Raw genomic sequence first — 22,149 nt, forward strand, 5'->3', positions numbered from 1 at the left:
AATCTAGTGGTATATTTAGCCCTAATAAACAAATAGTCGATCTATCTTATTACAACATAATTCCGATGCCAACCAAATTCGTCAACCTTAGTTTATTATATAACACAAATCAACACTGTGTGTCACATTTACATGCTATAAGAACTATGGTGTACTTTTAGATACAAGATACAAATGTATGTATGCACTTTAAGTACAACCTAATCCGTGAGAACGACATTTTCGATATCTGGAAACTTCTCCTTGATTGCTGCTTTGACTCCCGACCCGATTGACTCGGGCCCGGTATACTTCACAACACATTCACCACCTTCAACAGATAATACCTCTACATTTCCACCAAAGTTAGTTATTGCTGGCCTTAGAATATCAAGATGCCCATTCACAGCCTGCAATCGTAAAATATACTAATCATTCACATTCGTAGGAATGAGTATTGTTGTTGTTTTCCTAAAAAAGTTGAAACATCTCGTATTATTATAAAAAACAAACGGCCAGGAAGGGTGGGATCGCTATTTATTAGTAATATTTTTATAAAAGATTAATGTGTTAGACGGTTAGATGCATTAGAAGTAGACTTTAGTTGACTTTCAACTCGTTGGATCCATTTGGCCCGTATGCCATTTAGCTATTAAGAAATCAACCTTACTGACCCATATTCCTTTTAGTTACAAATTTGACTTGACCTAACCAACCCATTTTCCTCTTAGTTAGGAAGTTGAGATGGCCAAGCGACCCATTTTACTTTAAGTTAAAATTTGACTTGTCCCAACTAGCTCAGTTTCCTTATTGTTAAAAGTTATAAACTTTTAAACCAGTTTCCTTATTGTTAAAAGTTATAAACGTTTAAACGACACCACTGACCCGTATACTTTTAGTTAAAACTTTTACTTAAACTAACTGATACATGTTCCTCTTAGTTAAGAAATTCAACATGACGAAACTGACCCGTTTGGAATGAAAAACAACCCATATCGGCCCGTTTATAAATCTTGAATCTTTAAACATAACAACTTAAGAAAAAACAAACTTGCCTCAACAGTTGTTTCAGCAGGTTGCTCATCAAAAACTTGAACAATATCCTTCACTGCATCTCCAAATTTTTCTTTAAGTACTCTTTCGATCCCCATCTTCATGGTGGTTGTTGAGCTTGGACAAGTCCCACATGCCCCTGATTTATATATTCTTTAAACTATTACTCTGTAGTTTACTAATAAACCTCCCCAAATAAAGAATTCTAACTAATTTGAGTTTGTTAGTTACTTTTAAAAGGTTGTTCGTATGTACCATTATATTAAGGGTGTGTTTGGGTGACGAGCTTGTTGGAGCTTATGGGAGCTTATAGGAGCTTGAGCTTATGATTTTAATAAGCTCCAAGTCATAAGCTTCGTTTGGTAGAGAAAAAAAGTAGAGCTTATGAAAATCATAAGCTCTGAAAAAATAAGCTACTTTTAGTAGCTTATGAAAAAAAATAGAGCTTATGAACTGGAAAATAAGCTCCAGCTAGTTTACCAAACACTTATAAAATATAATAAGCTCAAGCTACCAGCTTAAAAAAAAAAGCTCCAGCTCCAGCTCTATCTCATAAGCTCCAGCTCCAGCTACAAGCTCCAGCTCTAGCTACTTTCATCCAAACACACCGTAAGTGAGTACACTGAGGTAGAGGATCATTGTCCACATCTTACCTCCCCATACCCCGCATTTGCGGGACTGGGCATTCATGTTATAGAAAGTGGGTAAGAGATAAATTTTAGTTTAGCAAACATCTAAAGACGGTATGCCACATTAATTCAAAAATTAAATATATAGAAAACTAGATTTGAGCCCGTGCGTTGCACGCCTGCTCAAAAACCATTTCAAATCAATTATATATAGATATAGATACTTATAGATTTTATAGTCTATAGGAGCATGATTGATTTAACTAATCGCACGAAATATTTTTAAGAAATTATTATAACTAATAGAAGCTTGGCTTCAACCCATAATTGTTTTGTAGACCCATGGTTCTGCACCTATTATGTATAGGACTTGCAACATACGCATCATATCATAGTTTTTTGGCACATCAATTTTTTTTTAATATACCGTTCGATAGCGTTAACCTGCAATATTCTAGTTCAACCGATTTATCAGTTTCTATATATATTGTTGAACTTGAATATTGCAAACTGAAATGGGAATCACACCTATCTAAAAACATATAAATAATAATCAATTACTAATGATTATACATTATGATGATCAACATATATACAAAGTAGTATATTCTAAGTGCCAATATAAACTTGGCAATCTAGAAGTTAAATTTCTGGATTTCTTATAAGTGACAATAGGTTGTTGAGGGTATAAAAAAATCAACGTAAGCTTTGTGTACTAACGGATTGATCGGCATAATGTATAATTATTCCTAAAAAAATGCATATCAGTTTGTTTATTTGGAGATTTTAAATACCATTGATAATGATTTGACTAATTCGTCCTAAATATGCCAATTAACTAATTTTAATATTTTAATAGTATTTATTTTTATTAAAATCAGAAATTGTGAGGATTTAACATGTGTAAATTCCACATGGCGTAATTTCCTATTAATAAGGTGTTAATAACATGTAGGCTATTTTAATCTCTTGTTTATATAAGTATATAGAAGTTAATCGAAGTAGATTTAACTTTTAAAGTTCATCGCTAAAGTGGTTATGAACGAGAATGCCGGAGAGGAAAGCGCTGATTTGATTGATCTCCGGTAAGTTCCTGCCGTCAATCGGATAATTCTATCTGGCATATGTAGTACATTATTTGTTATTTCCATCTTCTAGGATAAGGTTATTTCTCATGTTTTACAGGAGGTCGTAATACCTCATTTGTTGACAAGGTCAAACTTTTTGTAACCCGAAATTTTTTTAAGCATATTCAGCCTTATTATTTTTATCTGTGTACATATAGGAGTAAATTATTTCTGGAATTATACAAATTTCGAAATTCTTTTGCAAACAAATTCGTAAACACAATTAGTAAACACGTGTGGAACATATCAGATTTCAATCGCTGGTATCAACCAACAACTCCGGTGGGGAAAACTCAGAATGTAGGAATGTCTACCAGAGAAAACGGAAGAGAAGCAATGCTAGCGCAAAATGCGATTCGTGGAATTGCTAATCAGAGAAATAGTTCCAAAGAAGGTTATTTTTTGAATGCTTACTCGATTATTTCATTTTCCTATGTTCTCGATTTCTTAGTCGATTATTTCTTGATTCTTTGTTCTTAATTATTTATACAACGTCGCCTCCTAAATTTTGATTGTTCTTGATTCTTAATTTTTATTTTGATTCTTTTGTTTATACATGATTTAATTATTTATACAAAGTCGCCTCCTAAATTTTGATTGTTCTTGATTCTAAATCTTTATTTTGATTCTTTTGTTTATACATGATAATTATAATTTTGCAAGACACACAACGAATGAAAAAGATAGTCTATTTGACCTTTATTTTCTTTTATATTAATTGGGAAATGTTGGGAATGACATATCTACTCGGGAAGTAATTGAAACCTCATCGTCTGCTTCTGATATACTTGCAAGAAATTTAGCAACTGGAATCCATGAAAATATTGGAGAGGTATTAAGTTTGGATAGGACTGATAATTTAACATAAGACGATTTTTTTTACACAATTACTTTTTTATGTCATGGATCTCTTATTTTATTTTTGTTTGATTTAAAAATGCAAAATATAACTTGCAAAATTGCCTCTTTCTTGCGAAAAGAAAAGCAAGATGTGTGTCTTTTATGAGTGACTAGTGCATCAATAAGGCATTTTTAAGAGAAAGAATTGCATCATGGATTGCTAGCAAAACTCATATGATGAATTATCCAGGTACTTTGGTTACTAATTAAATCTATCTCCAACTTTGCTAGTGTATATAATATTAATATTGAATTGTAAATTTAAAGATGAAAAATGAAGTTCAAAACTGTAAATCTGTTGTGGTTTTTTTTATTTGAATTGCAGGAAGTTTGGTCGAGGACGAAGATGTGTTATCTTTTTCAATAAAATCCCTTAATTAATGCATAGTACATTTCATACTGATTGAACCCTTATACCATTATGAAAAAGATAACGAGTCATCTTCTTCGACCAAACCTCCTGCAATTCCCCAAAAAAAATTCTACAACAACAAATTTCCAATCTTAAACTTCACTTTTCATCTTCAAAATTACAATTCAAAATTATGTACACTGGCAAAGTTGGAGAAGATTTTATTAGTAACCAACGTACCCAGAATATTCACCTTATGAGTTTTGTTAGCAATTCATGACGCAACTCCTTCTCTGAAAGTTGCTTTATGGACTGCACCAGTCGCTAAAAAAGATACGCAGCTTGCTTTTTTTTCTCACACGAAAGAGACAATTTTGCAGATTATATAATGCATCATCTAATCTAATCAAACAAAAATAAAATACAAGAATCATGACTTAAAAGGGTAATTGTATGAAAAAATGTCTCGTGATAAATTAACAGTCCTATCCAAACCTAATACCAAACTTCACTATGGATTACAATTGCTGATTTTCTTGCAAATATATCAAAAACAAAAATGAGATTCGAATTACTTTCCGAGTAGATAAGTCTTTCCTAACATTTACTGAATAAAATAAAAGAAAATAGAGGTCAACTAGAATATCATTTTCATTCGCTGCGTGTCTTGTGAAACTATAATTATTAATTATCATTTATAAAAATAAGAATCAAAATTTAGCCAAAATAAAGATAAAAATCAAGAAGAATCAAAATTCAAGAGATAACATTGTATAAAGAAGCTAAAACAATAATCAAGAACAAAAAATCAAGAAACAATCGAGTAAAGCATTCAAGAAATCAAGAAATAGAAAAAAGAAATAATCGACTAGTATTGAAGAAATAACCATCTTTGGAACTATTTCTCCGATTAACAATTCCACTAATCGAATTGCATTTCGCGCTAGCATTGGTTCTCTTTCGTTTTCTCTGATAGACATTCCCGCATTTTGAATTTTTCCCGCCGGTGGTGTTGGTTGATTGTTGCTGCAGTGAAATCTGTTTTTGTTCCCTAAGTGTTTACTATTTGTATTACTAATTGTGTTTACGAATCTGTTTGAAAGAGAATTTAGAAATTTGTATAATTCCAGAAATAAAATAATGTACCCCCAAAGATAAAAATAATAATGGTGAATATGCGTATGCTTAAAAAAATCGGGTTACAAAAAAAAAATTGACATAGTCAACAAATGAGGTATTACTACATGCTTGTGTAGAACATGAGAAATAACTTTACTTTAGAAGTTGGAAACAACAATTAATGTACAACACTTGGTGGATAGAATTATCCGATCAACGCCGATGCCAGAAAGTGATAAGAGATCAACCAAATCAGGCGTTTTTCTCTCTGGCATTCTCGTGCATTTTCACCTTAAATATTCATAATCAAATAATTATCTTATTCAAAAAGTGATGCACAAGATTAGAAATGCAGTTCATCAAGCTCAAACTCAAGTTGATTTTTCTTAGTCGAGCTTATATCAAGTTCAAGCTTGCATACAAAAGACGAACTTGAAACGTTCGAGATTAAAAGAAGTTGACTTGAATTCTTATAGAGTTTCCAGACATAACATAATACTACTTAGATACTACTGTATTACACATGTAATGAGGCTACAAAGGAGCTCAAACTTCATCTAGTTACTCAAGCCTAATATAGTCTGCAACTACAATACATACATGTAAATATGTAATAGAGCTGCAAATGAGTCAAGTTTTTATCAAATTATCCGAGCCTTATTCGAAAATCAATTTATATACTATTCGAGTTTCTATCAAAACTTGTTTATCCCAGAAATCATTGTCAAGCGAAATTAATATCGACCAGATTTGATTGTGTGATTACAATTGTGACTTGTGAGTCGATTTTTATCAACTTATTTGAGCCATTATTTATATAGTATAACAAAATAAGTCCCAAAACACAAACCTTGTAGTTTCAGTGAAACGACGCCGTTTTCAACAGATACAACATCAACATTTCCGCCATCAGCGATGAGGTATGGTCTGACGTCATCAAGAACGTTATCAACGTTTTGTGGCGTGAGTTCGAATTGTTGGGCTGAGTATAATCCACCACCTGCCGTAGCCTTGATGACAACGGTAGTACATCTTTGACTTTGACTTTGACCTGTTATTGTATGTGTTCTGTTTCCGATTGTGATTGATACCTGCGATTGAGCAATTTGTATGGTGTTGTTTTTTGTTTTTGTTGTGAATAATGATTGGATTTGGGCTTGAGATGTTAGAATTGATTGTGTAAACGACATGGTTGTAAAACCGCAGATCGCCGCCGTGGAAAGAAGTTTGATGGTCGACCTCCGCCACAACAATGAGACCGGGTTTTAGAGGAAATAAATAAAATTACATAAATAATAAATAAAATGTTACAGTACATATCATGATAAATAAATATAAATAAATATTAACGGTAGCATTACATCGTCAATCCTCAATCAAGGGCAAGATCTGTTGGGGTCAAAAAGAATCAATAGATCACCTTTTTTAGTATTGTTTATGGTCTAAAAAAGTTTGGTTTACTTTAATCGTTTTTTTTTCTCGGGATTGGTCTTCGGGTATGGGCTTTAACGATTCTAAATTTTGAGCTGATCGGCCCGGTTACAATATGGGCTATTTGCGTCCTACAATAAAGCGGTGTTTCGTGGCGAATTTTCGTGTTGAACGTCAATTATTTTGGGCTTCTAAGACTATTTTTAACCGTGGCGATGACATCAAAGTCAAATGATGTACTTTTTGGTGATGTGGCAAGGTCAAGAGATGAAGTTAAATAAAGGGGTGTGTCAAATTTGAGGGTTAAATTTGTGAATGGGTGATGTGGTAAAATATTATTGGTAGTTGGGTATATAATTTATTAATTAATAATATATAAAAATATGTGACAAAACCTGATTGGCTGAAAAAAAATTTGACACAACTTTTCGATCCGTCAGATTTGCAACTGACGCCCGGGGCGTCAAATTTTGACGCCACGTTAGGGGCGTCAAGGGCGTCAAAAAAGCTGCCATGTGGGATGACGGAGAAAAAGTGACGCCGGGTTAAATATAGTCTAAGTTAAAAGTATTATTTTGACCCGTCATCTCAAAGTTATGTTTCTATCGTCAATATTATATTGGGGCTTTTAATTCGTGAATGCCCATAAGGCACGATTGATTAATTCTTGCAATTTTGTTAATTTGTTTGAAGGTGTTTGCTCATTTGTATAGAGGACTCTTTTGAATTTGGTGTCTTTTACTCTTTTTAACTATTTTATCCTCATTTTAATGTGGTATTTGTTAGTTTTAGTTCATGGTTTGTGCTTGTTCATTCCAACACTTTTTGTATATTTCGAGCATTTCATTCTTCTAGATGAAATTTAAATATATATTTCTATGTTTTTTAGATAATAATAATAATAATAATAATAATAATAATAATAATAATAATAATAATAATAATAATAATAATAATAATAATAATAATAATAATAATAATAATAATAATAAAGAGTTTATCTTAAGACCTAAGGGCTACAATAAGAAAAGAAAAGAAAAAAAAACGTTTTAAGCATATGATACATGAAGATTAAAATGGATTTATCAGTTTAAACATAAATGTGATCGTTAGTCAGAGTTTTTTTTCACATGTTCAAAATGTGCAATTGAGATAAAAATTAGTTTATTAGTGTACATAATTCCGTTGCAAAAGATTGATTTTATGCATGTTATACATCAACCTCACACTCTCAATTTATTTGCATCATTGTTAATGAATTCACATTGTTAACTAATGAGTATTAAGAATGACTTTGCTTTCAAAATGAATGTGATATTTTTATCTAAAGAATATTTTAAGTATAATAAGATGATAAATGAGAACAAAAGACTTTGCTATCAACTTATATTTTTTTTATTAGTTACATTTTTTATAGTATTATCATTTTATATATGTATATGTATTAAAAAATTCAACATTATAAGAATTAAATTTTCATGTATTCCATGAACTTTTAAACTAATTAGATAACAAATTGTTTCACTTTATTTTTAACCTCTTATGTATATGGGTGATTATCACTCCTAACACAAAGGTCATCGATAGATTTATATGCAACGAATATACATTTAAAAGTATTTCATTTGTTTTTGTATGTCACATCATATTTAAAAATGAGTGTGCAAGCAACTTAAATTCATACCTTTTTTTTCATATTTATCAAAATCACTCAAATACCATCTTTAAAACATAAAAGTAGTCGAAATTTTTTGAAATAAACTATAACAATTTGAATAATGTTAATTAAGAAATATGTATTTGTATCTTTTTGTATTTTACGCCCTAATTTTTTAGCAAATTTGATATACATGGAACTATGATATAGGTTTTTATGAAAATAAATTAATAAAATTAGGTGGACTTTAAATATATTCTGTTTATCTATACTACTTCGTTTCTTATTAGAATTTGGTATTAGTTAGTTGGTTTGGTCCACAATGATATCGTTATCTACTTAACACTAAATTCTGGGGTATTTACCCGATTTATGGAGTGACCTCGAGTAGGTTTTACAGACTTGTATTCTAGGATTTCGGCGCGCTCTGCATGCCCCTCGGGATGGTTTAAGGATCGAGTCCCCGTAATGTGGTTCGGGACTTCACCCGAAAGCGTGTGTGTGCGTGAAAAATGATCATGTGGGTTATTTTCCCGTCAGTGATTCCAACTCTTTGCCTTTCAAAAAAACATTAAAATTGATTTATAGTTCACGATTTCACGAAATTAATACAATTAATAATAACTAACAAGTACTCTATATCTTAATTTTAGTAAGAATAAAAAGTAATTTTATATGAATTATTAAATTAATGGTTAAAATCAAAACTAATGTTTAAATTCAAATCAATAGTTACAAAATTGAAAAGACGTGTATGAATTCATCACCTAAATCAATGGTGATGTTATAATCTTAAATAATCATCTAACGGTTAAGATTATATACTATTACTTAATTTTAGTTTTGTTATTATAAATAAAAATAAACATGATTAAATTAATTTTATTCATTTTGTATCATTAGTTATAAAATATAAATGGATCACTAAATTATATTAATTTTTTTATTTAAATAAAAGTTAATTTGTGCTCTTAGGACACATGTTAAGCATTTTTAATTATAATGAAGTCTAATTTTCCATGATTAATGTAAATCATAATTTATATATGGAAATAAATGAGTATAGTAAATGTGATTTAATATAAATATAATTTTTTATTGTGCATTTATGTATTTTTATCTTATCTTCTTATAGAATATGATAATCAAACCCATTTAATTTAATATAATTATATTAACATTAACATTTTTAATACTTATAAAAAATCTTAAATGATGTTATATTTGGATTTGGATTATTTGTCTAAGAAACTATTGACACTAGACATAAAAAATCTCAAATTATGTTATATCTCGAATTGGAATTTTGATTCTTTGTTAATATTGACACGAAACATACTACAGAGTAATATAACACTAGTAAAACCTAATTTATTACGTAAATAGATGTCAGATGTGAAAATAAATTTTTTGAAAATTTACTAATGAAAAATTACATGAAATTATCATCAACTTATCTCGATAAGCTCGCGTGGTGCACTTAATCTCTACTAAGTCAGTCTTACTTGAACCTTATAAGGATTCAATAAGAATTCAAGTAACGAAAAGAGAAAATAATACTCTATTTATAAGATAGAATAGAAGATTTTTGAAGTGTGTTGTGTCAAATGAGGCAAACTCTATTTATAATTAGACGATCCGTCCTAATCCATAAGGACGAATACAATAACATATGGTTCCATTGCGAGGTATTTGACCTTTATATGATAAGTTTTACAAATATTGCATTCATTTTTAAAAGACAACTTTCATTACAATGATAATTGACAATTATGTATGCCATTTCACAATATCTCACAACTATAAATGACTTAATCTGTCATTTAATTAATAACAATCTTTATGAACTCGTATGACTCGAATGCAATGTCTTTTGAAATATGTCATGGATGACTCAAAGTAATATCTTTAAATTGAGCAAATGCACAGCAGAAGATTTCTTTCAAACCTGAGAATAAACATGCTTAAAAGTGTCAACCAAAAGGTTGGTGAGTTCATTAGTTTATCATAATCATTCATTTCTATAATTTTAATAGACCACGAGATTTCATTTTTTCCCATAAATATACATCTCATATCAGGCATTTCGCAAATTGCATAGAGATAAAAATCATTCAAATGGTGAACACCTGGTAACCGACTAACAAGGATGCATATAGAATATCCCCATCATTCCGGGACTCTCATCGGATATGATAATAACTCGAGGTACTAAAGCATTCCAAATTCCAGAATGGGGTTTGTTAGGCCATAGATCTATCTTTAGGATTCGCGTCAATTAGGGGTACTGTTCCCTAATTCTTAGGCTACCAAGCTAAAAGGGGCGATATTCGATTTCGATAATCCAACTATAGAATGTAGTTTCGATTACTTGTGTCTATTTCGTAAAACATTTATAAAACAGCACATGTATTCTCAGTCCCAAAAATATATATTGCAAAAGCATTTAAAAAGGGAGCAAATGAAACTCACAATACTGTATTTTGTAGTAAAAATACATATGCCGACATTGAACAAGTGTAGGGTTGGCCTCGGATTCACGAACCTATATTAAGTATATATATATATATATATATATATATATATATATATATATATATATATATATATATATATATATATATATATATATATTTATGTGTTAGTCAATATCTGTCTAACAATTTAGGTCAAGTCGTAGTGTATCACAATCCTAAAGTATTTTTGGAGCACTTCATAGTGGAACGAATGCGGTAAACCCGTAGTTAAGTGTTTAGTGAAGAACTCTCTGCGGCTAACACCTATGTAGTATTGTCTTACTTTATTCTACATATGTTGTACCATTTAATCTCTACAACTAATAAGAAGACGAAGTTGGTTGAAGTGAAGTTTGAGAAGATTTGATCTTGCATTGTTGTAGTTTTGTTCATAGTGTTATCATATTACTTTTAAAATAAATGATAATGATAATGTATTTTTTATGTAATTATTCTTTAATTAGTATTAAATGACTTTAACATTTACATTCACTTAATACATAAAACATATCATTAAACTGTTCCGTTTAAACAAACTCGTGGTTCCACGGATCATTTCACTAGTTATCATAAAAAGCAATCTTTTAACTAATGATCCTTTACCTCCAATAAAAACTATTTTCGCAACTAGGAAAGAGTTTCACATGTTCCACCCCAACTTCAATATCCAAGATGTATTTTTTTTTTCTTTATACTAAAAGGTAAAATGAACTGAATTGTATCATGGGCATTTATGTCCTTTTATCTATTTGATAATCTAAAATTTGAGATTTTATATGAAATGTATAATGAAGCGAATAGTACCATGAACATTTGTCCTTTTATCATTAATTTTAATAAATAATTAGTTAGTAAACATTTATGTATCTAATTATTAAATATAAAATCTTGAATTTTAAATAATTGAAAAATGTAGAGTGAAGTGAATACTACCATGCCACCATGGTATTTATGTCATTTATCTATTCATTCAATAATCTAAAATTTCAAGGTTTTACATGAAATGTATAGCGAGGTGTATAGTACCATGGACATTACCATATTACCATATTAACTACTATAGACAAAAATGATAAATATTAATCATGTGTATTTTCGTTCTTTGACATTTTTTCTCCCTTTTTTCACTTTTTTTACCTTTTCGCAAGTAAAGCCCCCAACCTTTGTTCAAATATTAAAACCGGCCCCCCAAACAGGGGAGGTAAAGTGTCAAATAACCATTTTCATAAAAAAAATCTTAACTAAACTCCACCCAAATATCCAACGGGTCATATCTTCTCGCTCGCAACAAGTTAAATTTTTCCGAAAACATCGTTAAACTCGAAATAGTTTTAGGAACACAATGTCACTAACTATAGGCAAAAAGGATGTTTTTTAAAAAACGATAAATATTACCATATTAACTATTAGACAAAAATGATGATTAGTAATCAGGGGCATTTTCGTTCTTTCACATTTTTCTCCCTTTTTCCACTTTTTTTTTCCTTTCGCAAGTAAAGCCCCCAACCTTTGTTCAAAAATTAAAACCGGCCCCCCAAACAGGGAGGTAAAGTGTCAAATAATCATTTTCATAAAAAAAAACTTAACTAAACTCCACCCAAATATCCAACGGGTCATATCTTCTCGCTCGCAACGAGTTAAATTTTTCTGACAACATCGTTAAGCTCGAAATAATTTTAAGAACACAATGTCACTAACTATAGGCAAAAATGACGCTTTTTAAAAAATGATAAATATTTGATGTACTTTTCATACACGTTTATATTGCTTTAAATTTTTAAAAGTCGACAATTTCATAGAGAAACGCGGAGATGTAAAATAACATTTAAATCTTTGACGGGTTATACCTTTTAGTTCGACTCGAGTTGCGCTTCAACGACATGATCTTTAGCCACGAAATAATTTTACAAACTAAACACAATAAAATACATTGAAAATCGAGGGGCGCGAAGCGAGGGTTCGATAACTAGTTTATGTCTATTATCTCTTCAATAATCTAAAATTTTAAAGTTTTATATTTAATAAATGACTAGTTAGTAAACATTTATGCTCCTAATTATTAAGAGATTTTCTAACTTATGCCTTAGAGCATAAGTTAAAAATCATTTATTAACACAAAACGTACCATAAATAATATAATTTGTAGTCAATATGTTTACATATATGAGAATTAGAGGGTTTAATAAATGCATATTATCAAATATTTGGAAAGTTTTTGGTGTGTTTAATGAATTTTTTTCAATTTTGGTTTTTTGAAAGGATAAAAGTTATTATATATAAACTTGAAGGTATATTTAAGATTATTGAATATAAAATCTCAAATTTTAGATTGTTGAAAGGATAAAAGTTATTAAATATAAACTTTGAATTTTTAGATTATTAAAAAGATAAAAGGACATAAATGTCCATAGTACTACTCTCTTCGCTATACAATTTATGTAAAATCTTCTAATTTTAGATTATTGAGCAGATAAAAGGACATAAATGTTCCTAATATTATTCACTTCAGTATACATTTTAGTCAGGGGTGTCTTCAGTGCATGTGCGAAGTGTGCAGTCGCACAGGGCCCCAAATTTTTAAGGGGCCCAAAATTTTGAAAAATCTATGTAACAATTCATTTATTCGTACATCGTAACGAAATATCTTACTTGCGGTGTATCATCTAACAAGAAAGAATTAATTGATTAACGTTTATAGGTATTAAAAATAATATAATGGGAGTATTGACTTAAAGAGTTGACCAATTACTTCGTTACAAAAAATGTTAGGATTACGGTTTTATATAAACAATACTGTAACTATAACGAGTTGACAACTATTTGAGAATAACACTCTGCAACGGTTGTTGTGAAATTTTTAATTCTATTGATTACGCTGCTAAAGTATTATATATTATACGTATTGAAAAAACTTAACATTTATAGGGGTCCTTTTTAAGTTTCGAACAGGGCCTCCGGAATTAGTGAGACGACCCTGATTTTAGTACAAGGATAAATAAATTAATTGCAGTTCACATTCATTGTATTTCATACATTAAATATTGACCGATCATTAGACACTTGTAACTATTGACTTCTTTCATTTTTAAGATTCTAGTTTGAATTAGAAAAAAATTAAACATGACTAAGGCGTCGTTAATTTTTCAGTTCGCAGAATTTATTATGTTTTATGTTTGTGTTCACGCAAACGTTTTTAGTGTAAATAGTTTATTTTTTCGAAGACGTAAGATAAAATAACATCTTATTTAGTCTGCAAATTCGCGGGATTAGAATATTCTTGTAAGTACTGCAGACAATATCAAGTTATTTTACAGATAAAAATAAACAGTCTTCTGTATTCAACATACATACCTTAGCTACATTATTTCTACATGCTGATCGTCAGACAAAACATTTTAAAAAACAAACATCACATATAAATTTAAAATTTATGTGAAATATGAAATAGAAATAATCGGTGGATATATAAATATAAATAACTAATGAATAACAATCAAAATAAAAGAAGGTAAAACCAACTCTATACCGGTGGCCCTCCACTAACAACAGATTTCATGGATAGCATGAGAGATAAACATCGTGTAATTAACTTAAACTCAAAATTAAAGGCACGTGAGGCTTAAATTAAGTTCACGACTGATGACCCCACTTTAAGTTGCATGTCTCAAAATTTTAAGTTATCATCTCGAGAATAATAATAGTATTTTTATGTCACTAATAATATAGCAACACGTCTCTAGATTACTAGTACTTCGTATTGTATATGGCATATAAATAACGCATGAAAATTATAGTCTCGCGTTCATATAAGTATACATCTTTTTTTCTTTTTTTTTTTAACAGCGATTTTTTTAACATCGGTAGATCATTTATTTCAACGATCCTCATCATTTGCACGTATCACACACGCTCGGGCAGAAACCCGAACCCGATCGACGGTACCCGGGAACACATCCATTCGGGCAGTGTTCCTAGGTAGAGGTCCCGTGAACGAAACGGTAAAACCTCCCTATAGGGTCAATATATACCACCATTATTAGTACGAACGCAAACTGAATGGTATTTTAATGGAAGATCAAACAAATTTAAAAAATTGTTTACTCGAAAAAGATCCATTATGCTTCGTTTGTTCTTTTATTATTATTATTATTATTATTATTATTATTATTATTATTATTATTATTATTATTATTTCTTTTTTTTTTCTTTTTTAAAAGCAGGAAGAAGAAGAACTGAAAAAGATAAATGGGTTTGTAGTTTATAAGGCTTAACTTAATAATTCTTTAAGGCCTAAAGTTATTGACAACTGAAATATGGGTTTGGGCTCAACTCAACATAAATGGTTTGCGTTTTTGGCCCATTTATGGGCGTGTAATAGACTAATAGTCACTCTTTTCAAGCACAAGTGATGCACGAATCGGTTGCCTTTTTTATACGATCAGCAAGAAGGCTCTTATGAGGGCGTTTTCGGATCGATAAAACATTATGACAACAGCGGATCATAGTTTAGGGAGACATGTACTGTTACAGTATGTCAAACTGAAATTGTGAATTTGTGATTGAATATATCAGTTATCAAAGTGTAAATCTAGTGGTATATTTAGCCCTAATAAACAAATAGTCGATCTATCTTATTACAACATAATTCCGATGCCAACCAAATTCGTCAACCTTAGTTTATTATATAACACAAATCAACACTGTGTGTCACATTTACATGCTATAAGAACTATGGTGTACTTTTAGATACAAGATACAAATGTATGTATGCACTTTAAGTACAACCTAATCCGTGAGCACGACATTTTCGATATCTGGAAACTTCTCCTTGATTGCTGCTTTGACTCCCTACCCGATTGACTCGGGCCCGGTATACTTCACAACACATTCACCACCTTCAACAGATAATACCTCTACATTTCCACCAAAGTTAGTTATTGCTGGCCTTAGAATATCAAGATGCCCATTCACAGCCTGCAATCGTAAAATATACTAATCATTCACATTCGTAGGAATGAGTATTGTTGTTGTTTTCCTAAAAAAGTTGAAACATCTCGTATTATTATAAAAAACAAACGGCCAGGAAGGGTGGGATCGCTATTTATTAGTAATATTTTTATAAAAGATTAATGTGTTAGACGGTTAGATGCATTAGAAGTAGACTTTAGTTGACTTTCAACTCGTTGGATCCATTTGGCCCGTATGCCATTTAGCTATTAAGAAATCAACCTTACTGACCCATATTCCTTTTAGTTACAAATTTGACTTGACCTAACCAACCCATTTTCCTCTTAGTTAGGAAGTTGAGATGGCCAAGCGACCCATTTTACTTTAAGTTAAAATTTGACTTGTCCCAACTAGCTCAGTTTCCTTATTGTTAAAAGTTATAAACTTTTAAACCAGTTTCCTTATTGTTAAAAGTTATAAACGTTTAAACGACACCACTGACCCGTATACTTTTAGTTAAAACTTTTACTTAAACTAACTGATACATGTTCCTCTTAGTTAAGAAATTCAACATGACGAAACTGACCCGTTTGGAATGAAAAACAACCCATATCGGCCCGTTTATAAATCTTGAATCTTTAAACATAACAACTTAAGAAAAAACAAACTTGCCTCAACAGTTGTTTCAGCAGGTTGCTCATCAAAAACTTGAACAATATCCTTCACTGCATCTCCAAATTTTTCTTTAAGTACTCTTTCGATCCCCATCTTCATGGTGGTTGTTGAGCTTGGACAAGTCCCACATGCCCCTGATTTATATATTCTTTAAACTATTACTCTGTAGTTTACTAATAAACCTCCCCAAATAAAGAATTCTAACTAATTTGAGTTTGTTAGTTACTTTTAAAAGGTTGTTCGTATATACCATTATATTAAGGGTGTGTTTGGGTGACGAGCTTGTTGGAGCTTATGGGAGCTTATAGGAGCTTGAGCTTATGATTTTAATAAGCTCCAAGTCATAAGCTTCGTTTGGTAGAGAAAAAAAGTAGAGCTTATGAAAATCATAAGCTCTGAAAAAATAAGCTACTTTTAGTAGCTTATGAAAAAAAATAGAGCTTATGAACTGGAAAATAAGCTCCAGCTAGTTTACCAAACACTTATAAAATATAATAAGCTCAAGCTACCAGCTTAAAAAAAAAAAGCTCCAGCTCCAGCTCTATCTCATAAGCTCCAGCTCCAGCTACAAGCTCCAGCTCTAGCTACTTTCATCCAAACAGACCGTAAGTGAGTACACTGAGGTAGAGGATCATTGTCCACATCTTACCTCCCCATACCCCGCATTTGCGGGACTGGGCATTCATGTTATAGAAAGTGGGTAAGAGATAAATTTTAGTTTAGCAAACATCTAAAGACGGTATGCCACATTAATTCAAAAATTAAATATATAGAAAACTAGATTTGAGCCCGTGCGTTGCACGGCTGCTCAAAAACCATTTCAAATCAATTATATATAGATATAGATACTTATAGATTTTATAGTCTATAGGAGCATGATTGATTTAACTAATCGCACGAAATATTTTTAAGAAATTATTATAACTAATAGAAGCTTGGCTTCAACCCATAATTGTTTTGTAGACCCATGGTTCTGCACCTATTATGTATAGGACTTGCAACATACGCATCATATCATAGTTTTTTGGCACATCAATTTTTTTTTAATATACCGTTCGATAGCGTTAACCTGCAATATTCTAGTTCAACCGATTTATCAGTTTCTATATATATTGTTGAACTTGAATATTGCAAACTGAAATGGGAATCACACCTATCTAAAAACATATAAATAATAATCAATTACTAATGATTATACATTATGATGATCAACATATATACAAAGTAGTATATTCTAAGTGCCAATATAAACTTGGCAATCTAGAAGTTAAATTTCTGGATTTCTTATAAGTGACAATAGGTTGTTGAGGGTATAAAAAAATCAACGTAAGCTTTGTGTACTAACGGATTGATCGGCATAATGTATAATTATTCCTAAAAAAATGCATATCAGTTTGTTTATTTGGAGATTTTAAATACCATTGATAATGATTTGACTAATTCGTCCTAAATATGCCAATTAACTAATTTTAATATTTTAATAGTATTTATTTTTATTAAAATCAGAAATTGTGAGGATTTAACATGTGTAAATTCCACATGGCGTAATTTCCTATTAATAAGGTGTTAATAACATGTAGGCTATTTTAATCTCTTGTTTATATAAGTATATAGAAGTTAATCGAAGTAGATTTAACTTTTAAAGTTCATCGCTAAAGTGGTTATGAACGAGAATGCCGGAGAGGAAAGCGCTGATTTGATTGATCTCCGGTAAGTTCCTGCCGTCAATCGGATAATTCTATCTGGCATATGTAGTACATTATTTGTTATTTCCATCTTCTAGGATAAGGTTATTTCTCATGTTTTACAGGAGGTCGTAATACCTCATTTGTTGACAAGGTCAAACTTTTTGTAACCCGAAATTTTTTTAAGCATATTCAGCCTTATTATTTTTATCTGTGTACATATAGGAGTAAATTATTTCTGGAATTATACAAATTTCGAAATTCTTTTGCAAACAAATTCGTAAACACAATTAGTAAACACGTGTGGAACATATCAGATTTCAATCGCTGGTATCAACCAACAACTCCGGTGGGGAAAACTCAGAATGTAGGAATGTCTACCAGAGAAAACGGAAGAGAAGCAATGCTAGCGCAAAATGCGATTCGTGGAATTGCTAATCAGAGAAATAGTTCCAAAGAAGGTTATTTTTTGAATGCTTACTCGATTATTTCATTTTCCTATGTTCTCGATTTCTTAGTCGATTATTTCTTGATTCTTTGTTCTTAATTATTTATACAACGTCGCCTCCTAAATTTTGATTGTTCTTGATTCTTAATTTTTATTTTGATTCTTTTGTTTATACATGATTTAATTATTTATACAAAGTCGCCTCCTAAATTTTGATTGTTCTTGATTCTAAATCTTTATTTTGATTCTTTTGTTTATACATGATAATTATAATTTTGCAAGACACACAACGAATGAAAAAGATAGTCTATTTGACCTTTATTTTCTTTTATATTAATTGGGAAATGTTGGGAATGACATATCTACTCGGGAAGTAATTGAAACCTCATCGTCTGCTTCTGATATACTTGCAAGAAATTTAGCAACTGGAATCCATGAAAATATTGGAGAGGTATTAAGTTTGGATAGGACTGATAATTTAACATAAGACGATTTTTTTTACACAATTACTTTTTTATGTCATGGATCTCTTATTTTATTTTTGTTTGATTTAAAAATGCAAAATATAACTTGCAAAATTGCCTCTTTCTTGCGAAAAGAAAAGCAAGATGTGTGTCTTTTATGAGTGACTAGTGCATCAATAAGGCATTTTTAAGAGAAAGAATTGCATCATGGATTGCTAGCAAAACTCATATGATGAATTATCCAGGTACTTTGGTTACTAATTAAATCTATCTCCAACTTTGCTAGTGTATATAATATTAATATTGAATTGTAATTTTAAAGATGAAAAATGAAGTTCAAAACTGTAAATCTGTTGTGGTTTTTTTTATTTGAATTGCAGGAAGTTTGGTCGAGGACGAAGATGTGTTATCTTTTTCAATAAAATCCCTTAATTAATGCATAGTACATTTCATACTGATTGAACCCTTATACCATTATGAAAAAGATAACGAGTCATCTTCTTCGACCAAACCTCCTGCAATTCCCCAAAAAAAATTCTACAACAACAAATTTCCAATCTTAAACTTCACTTTTCATCTTCAAAATTACAATTCAAAATTATGTACACTGGCAAAGTTGGAGAAGATTTTATTAGTAACCAACGTACCCAGAATATTCACCTTATGAGTTTTGTTAGCAATTCATGACGCAACTCCTTCTCTGAAAGTTGCTTTATGGACTGCACCAGTCGCTAAAAAAGATACGCAGCTTGCTTTTTTTTCTCACACGAAAGAGACAATTTTGCAGATTATATAATGCATCATCTAATCTAATCAAACAAAAATAAAATACAAGAATCATGACTTAAAAGGGTAATTGTATGAAAAAATGTCTCGTGATAAATTAACAGTCCTATCCAAACCTAATACCAAACTTCACTATGGATTACAATTGCTGATTTTCTTGCAAATATATCAAAAACAAAAATGAGATTCGAATTACTTTCCGAGTAGATAAGTCTTTCCTAACATTTACTGAATAAAATAAAAGAAAATAGAGGTCAAATAGAATATCATTTTCATTCGCTGCGTGTCTTGTGAAACTATAATTATTAATTATCATTTATAAAAATAAGAATCAAAATTTAGCCAAAATAAAGATAAAAATCAAGAAGAATCAAAATTCAAGAGATAACATTGTATAAAGAAGCTAAAACAATAATCAAGAACAAAAAATCAAGAAACAATCGAGTAAAGCATTCAAGAAATCAAGAAATAGAAAAAAGAAATAATCGACTAGTATTGAAGAAATAACCATCTTTGGAACTATTTCTCCGATTAACAATTCCACTAATCGAATTGCATTTCGCGCTAGCATTGGTTCTCTTTCGTTTTCTCTGATAGACATTCCCGCATTTTGAATTTTTCCCGCCGGTGGTGTTGGTTGATTGTTGCTGCAGTGAAATCTGTTTTTGTTCCCTAAGTGTTTACTATTTGTATTACTAATTGTGTTTACGAATCTGTTTGAAAGAGAATTTAGAAATTTGTATAATTCCAGAAATAAAATAATGTACCCCCAAAGATAAAAATAATAATGGTGAATATGCGTATGCTTAAAAAAATCGGGTTACAAAAAAAAAATTGACATAGTCAACAAATGAGGTATTACTACATGCTTGTGTAGAACATGAGAAATAACTTTACTTTAGAAGTTGGAAACAACAATTAATGTACAACACTTGGTGGATAGAATTATCCGATCAACGCCGATGCCAGAAAGTGATAAGAGATCAACCAAATCAGGCGTTTTTCTCTCTGGCATTCTCGTGCATTTTCACCTTAAATATTCATAATCAAATAATTATCTTATTCAAAAAGTGATGCACAAGATTAGAAATGCAGTTCATCAAGCTCAAACTCAAGTTGATTTTTCTTAGTCGAGCTTATATCAAGTTCAAGCTTGCATACAAAAGACGAACTTGAAACGTTCGAGATTAAAAGAAGTTGACTTGAATTCTTATAGAGTTTCCAGACATAACATAATACTACTTAGATACTACTGTATTACACATGTAATGAGGCTACAAAGGAGCTCAAACTTCATCTAGTTACTCAAGCCTAATATAGTCTGCAACTACAATACATACATGTAAATATGTAATAGAGCTGCAAATGAGTCAAGTTTTTATCAAATTATCCGAGCCTTATTCGAAAATCAATTTATATACTATTCGAGTTTCTATCAAAACTTGTTTATCCCAGAAATCATTGTCAAGCGAAATTAATATCGACCAGATTTGATTGTGTGATTACAATTGTGACTTGTGAGTCGATTTTTATCAACTTATTTGAGCCATTATTTATATAGTATAACAAAATAAGTCCCAAAACACAAACCTTGTAGTTTCAGTGAAACGACGCCGTTTTCAACAGATACAACATCAACATTTCCGCCATCAGCGATGAGGTATGGTCTGACGTCATCAAGAACGTTATCAACGTTTTGTGGCGTGAGTTCGAATTGTTGGGCTGAGTATAATCCACCACCTGCCGTAGCCTTGATGACAACGGTAGTACATCTTTGACTTTGACTTTGACCTGTTATTGTATGTGTTCTGTTTCCGATTGTGATTGATACCTGCGATTGAGCAATTTGTATGGTGTTGTTTTTTGTTTTTGTTGTGAATAATGATTGGATTTGGGCTTGAGATGTTAGAATTGATTGTGTAAACGACATGGTTGTAAAACCGCAGATCGCCGCCGTGGAAAGAAGTTTGATGGTCGACCTCCGCCACAACAATGAGACCGGGTTTTAGAGGAAATAAATAAAATTACATAAATAATAAATAAAATGTTACAGTACATATCATGATAAATAAATATAAATAAATATTAACGGTAGCATTACATCGTCAATCCTCAATCAAGGGCAAGATCTGTTGGGGTCAAAAAGAATCAATAGATCACCTTTTTTAGTATTGTTTATGGTCTAAAAAAGTTTGGTTTACTTTAATCGTTTTTTTTCTCGGGATTGGTCTTCGGGTATGGGCTTTAACGATTCTAAATTTTGAGCTGATCGGCCCGGTTACAATATGGGCTATTTGCGTCCTACAATAAAGCGGTGTTTCGTGGCGAATTTTCGTGTTGAACGTCAATTATTTTGAGCTTCTAAGACTATTTTTAACCGT

The 22,149-nt window shown here is 30.8% G+C and overlaps 2 protein-coding genes across 2 annotated transcripts; both read right to left on the reverse strand.

The window, feature by feature from the left end:
• On the reverse strand, positions 1-6,463 carry LOC139899417 (nifU-like protein 1, chloroplastic). Its single transcript, XM_071882244.1, has 3 exons — positions 6,010-6,463; positions 1,035-1,171; positions 1-389 (listed from the first exon to the last, which is right to left on the reverse strand). The coding sequence occupies exons 1-3, from the start codon at positions 6,347-6,349 to the stop codon at positions 201-203; spliced, it is 666 nt and encodes a 221-aa protein (XP_071738345.1). The 5' UTR covers positions 6,350-6,463; the 3' UTR covers positions 1-200.
• An 8,872-nt stretch (positions 6,464-15,335) lies between these two features.
• Positions 15,336-21,813, reverse strand: LOC139899418 (nifU-like protein 1, chloroplastic). The gene is made up of 3 exons (XM_071882245.1): positions 21,359-21,813; positions 16,383-16,519; positions 15,336-15,737 (listed from the first exon to the last, which is right to left on the reverse strand). The coding sequence occupies exons 1-3, from the start codon at positions 21,696-21,698 to the stop codon at positions 15,612-15,614; spliced, it is 603 nt and encodes a 200-aa protein (XP_071738346.1). The 5' UTR covers positions 21,699-21,813; the 3' UTR covers positions 15,336-15,611.
• Between the last annotated feature and the right edge of the window lie 336 nt (positions 21,814-22,149).

This window comes from Rutidosis leptorrhynchoides, chromosome 3, assembly GCF_046630445.1.
Source record: "Rutidosis leptorrhynchoides isolate AG116_Rl617_1_P2 chromosome 3, CSIRO_AGI_Rlap_v1, whole genome shotgun sequence".
Classification (NCBI taxonomy): domain Eukaryota; kingdom Viridiplantae; phylum Streptophyta; class Magnoliopsida; order Asterales; family Asteraceae; genus Rutidosis; species Rutidosis leptorrhynchoides.

Excerpts from the sequence above, each read along its gene's own strand:
- LOC139899417 (XM_071882244.1), bottom strand. The coding sequence starts at position 6,349 with ATGTCGTTTACACAATCAATTCTAACATCTCAAGCCCAAATCCAATCA. Across the intron at positions 1,172-6,009 it reads CGTTTCACTGAAACTACAAG|GGGCATGTGGGACTTGTCCA; the intron begins GTTTGTGTTTTG and ends TATATAAATCAG. Across the intron at positions 390-1,034 it reads CTGCTGAAACAACTGTTGAG|GCTGTGAATGGGCATCTTGA; the intron begins GCAAGTTTGTTT and ends TTACGATTGCAG.
- LOC139899418 (XM_071882245.1), bottom strand. The coding sequence starts at position 21,698 with ATGTCGTTTACACAATCAATTCTAACATCTCAAGCCCAAATCCAATCA. Across the intron at positions 16,520-21,358 it reads CGTTTCACTGAAACTACAAG|GGGCATGTGGGACTTGTCCA; the intron begins GTTTGTGTTTTG and ends TATATAAATCAG. Across the intron at positions 15,738-16,382 it reads CTGCTGAAACAACTGTTGAG|GCTGTGAATGGGCATCTTGA; the intron begins GCAAGTTTGTTT and ends TTACGATTGCAG.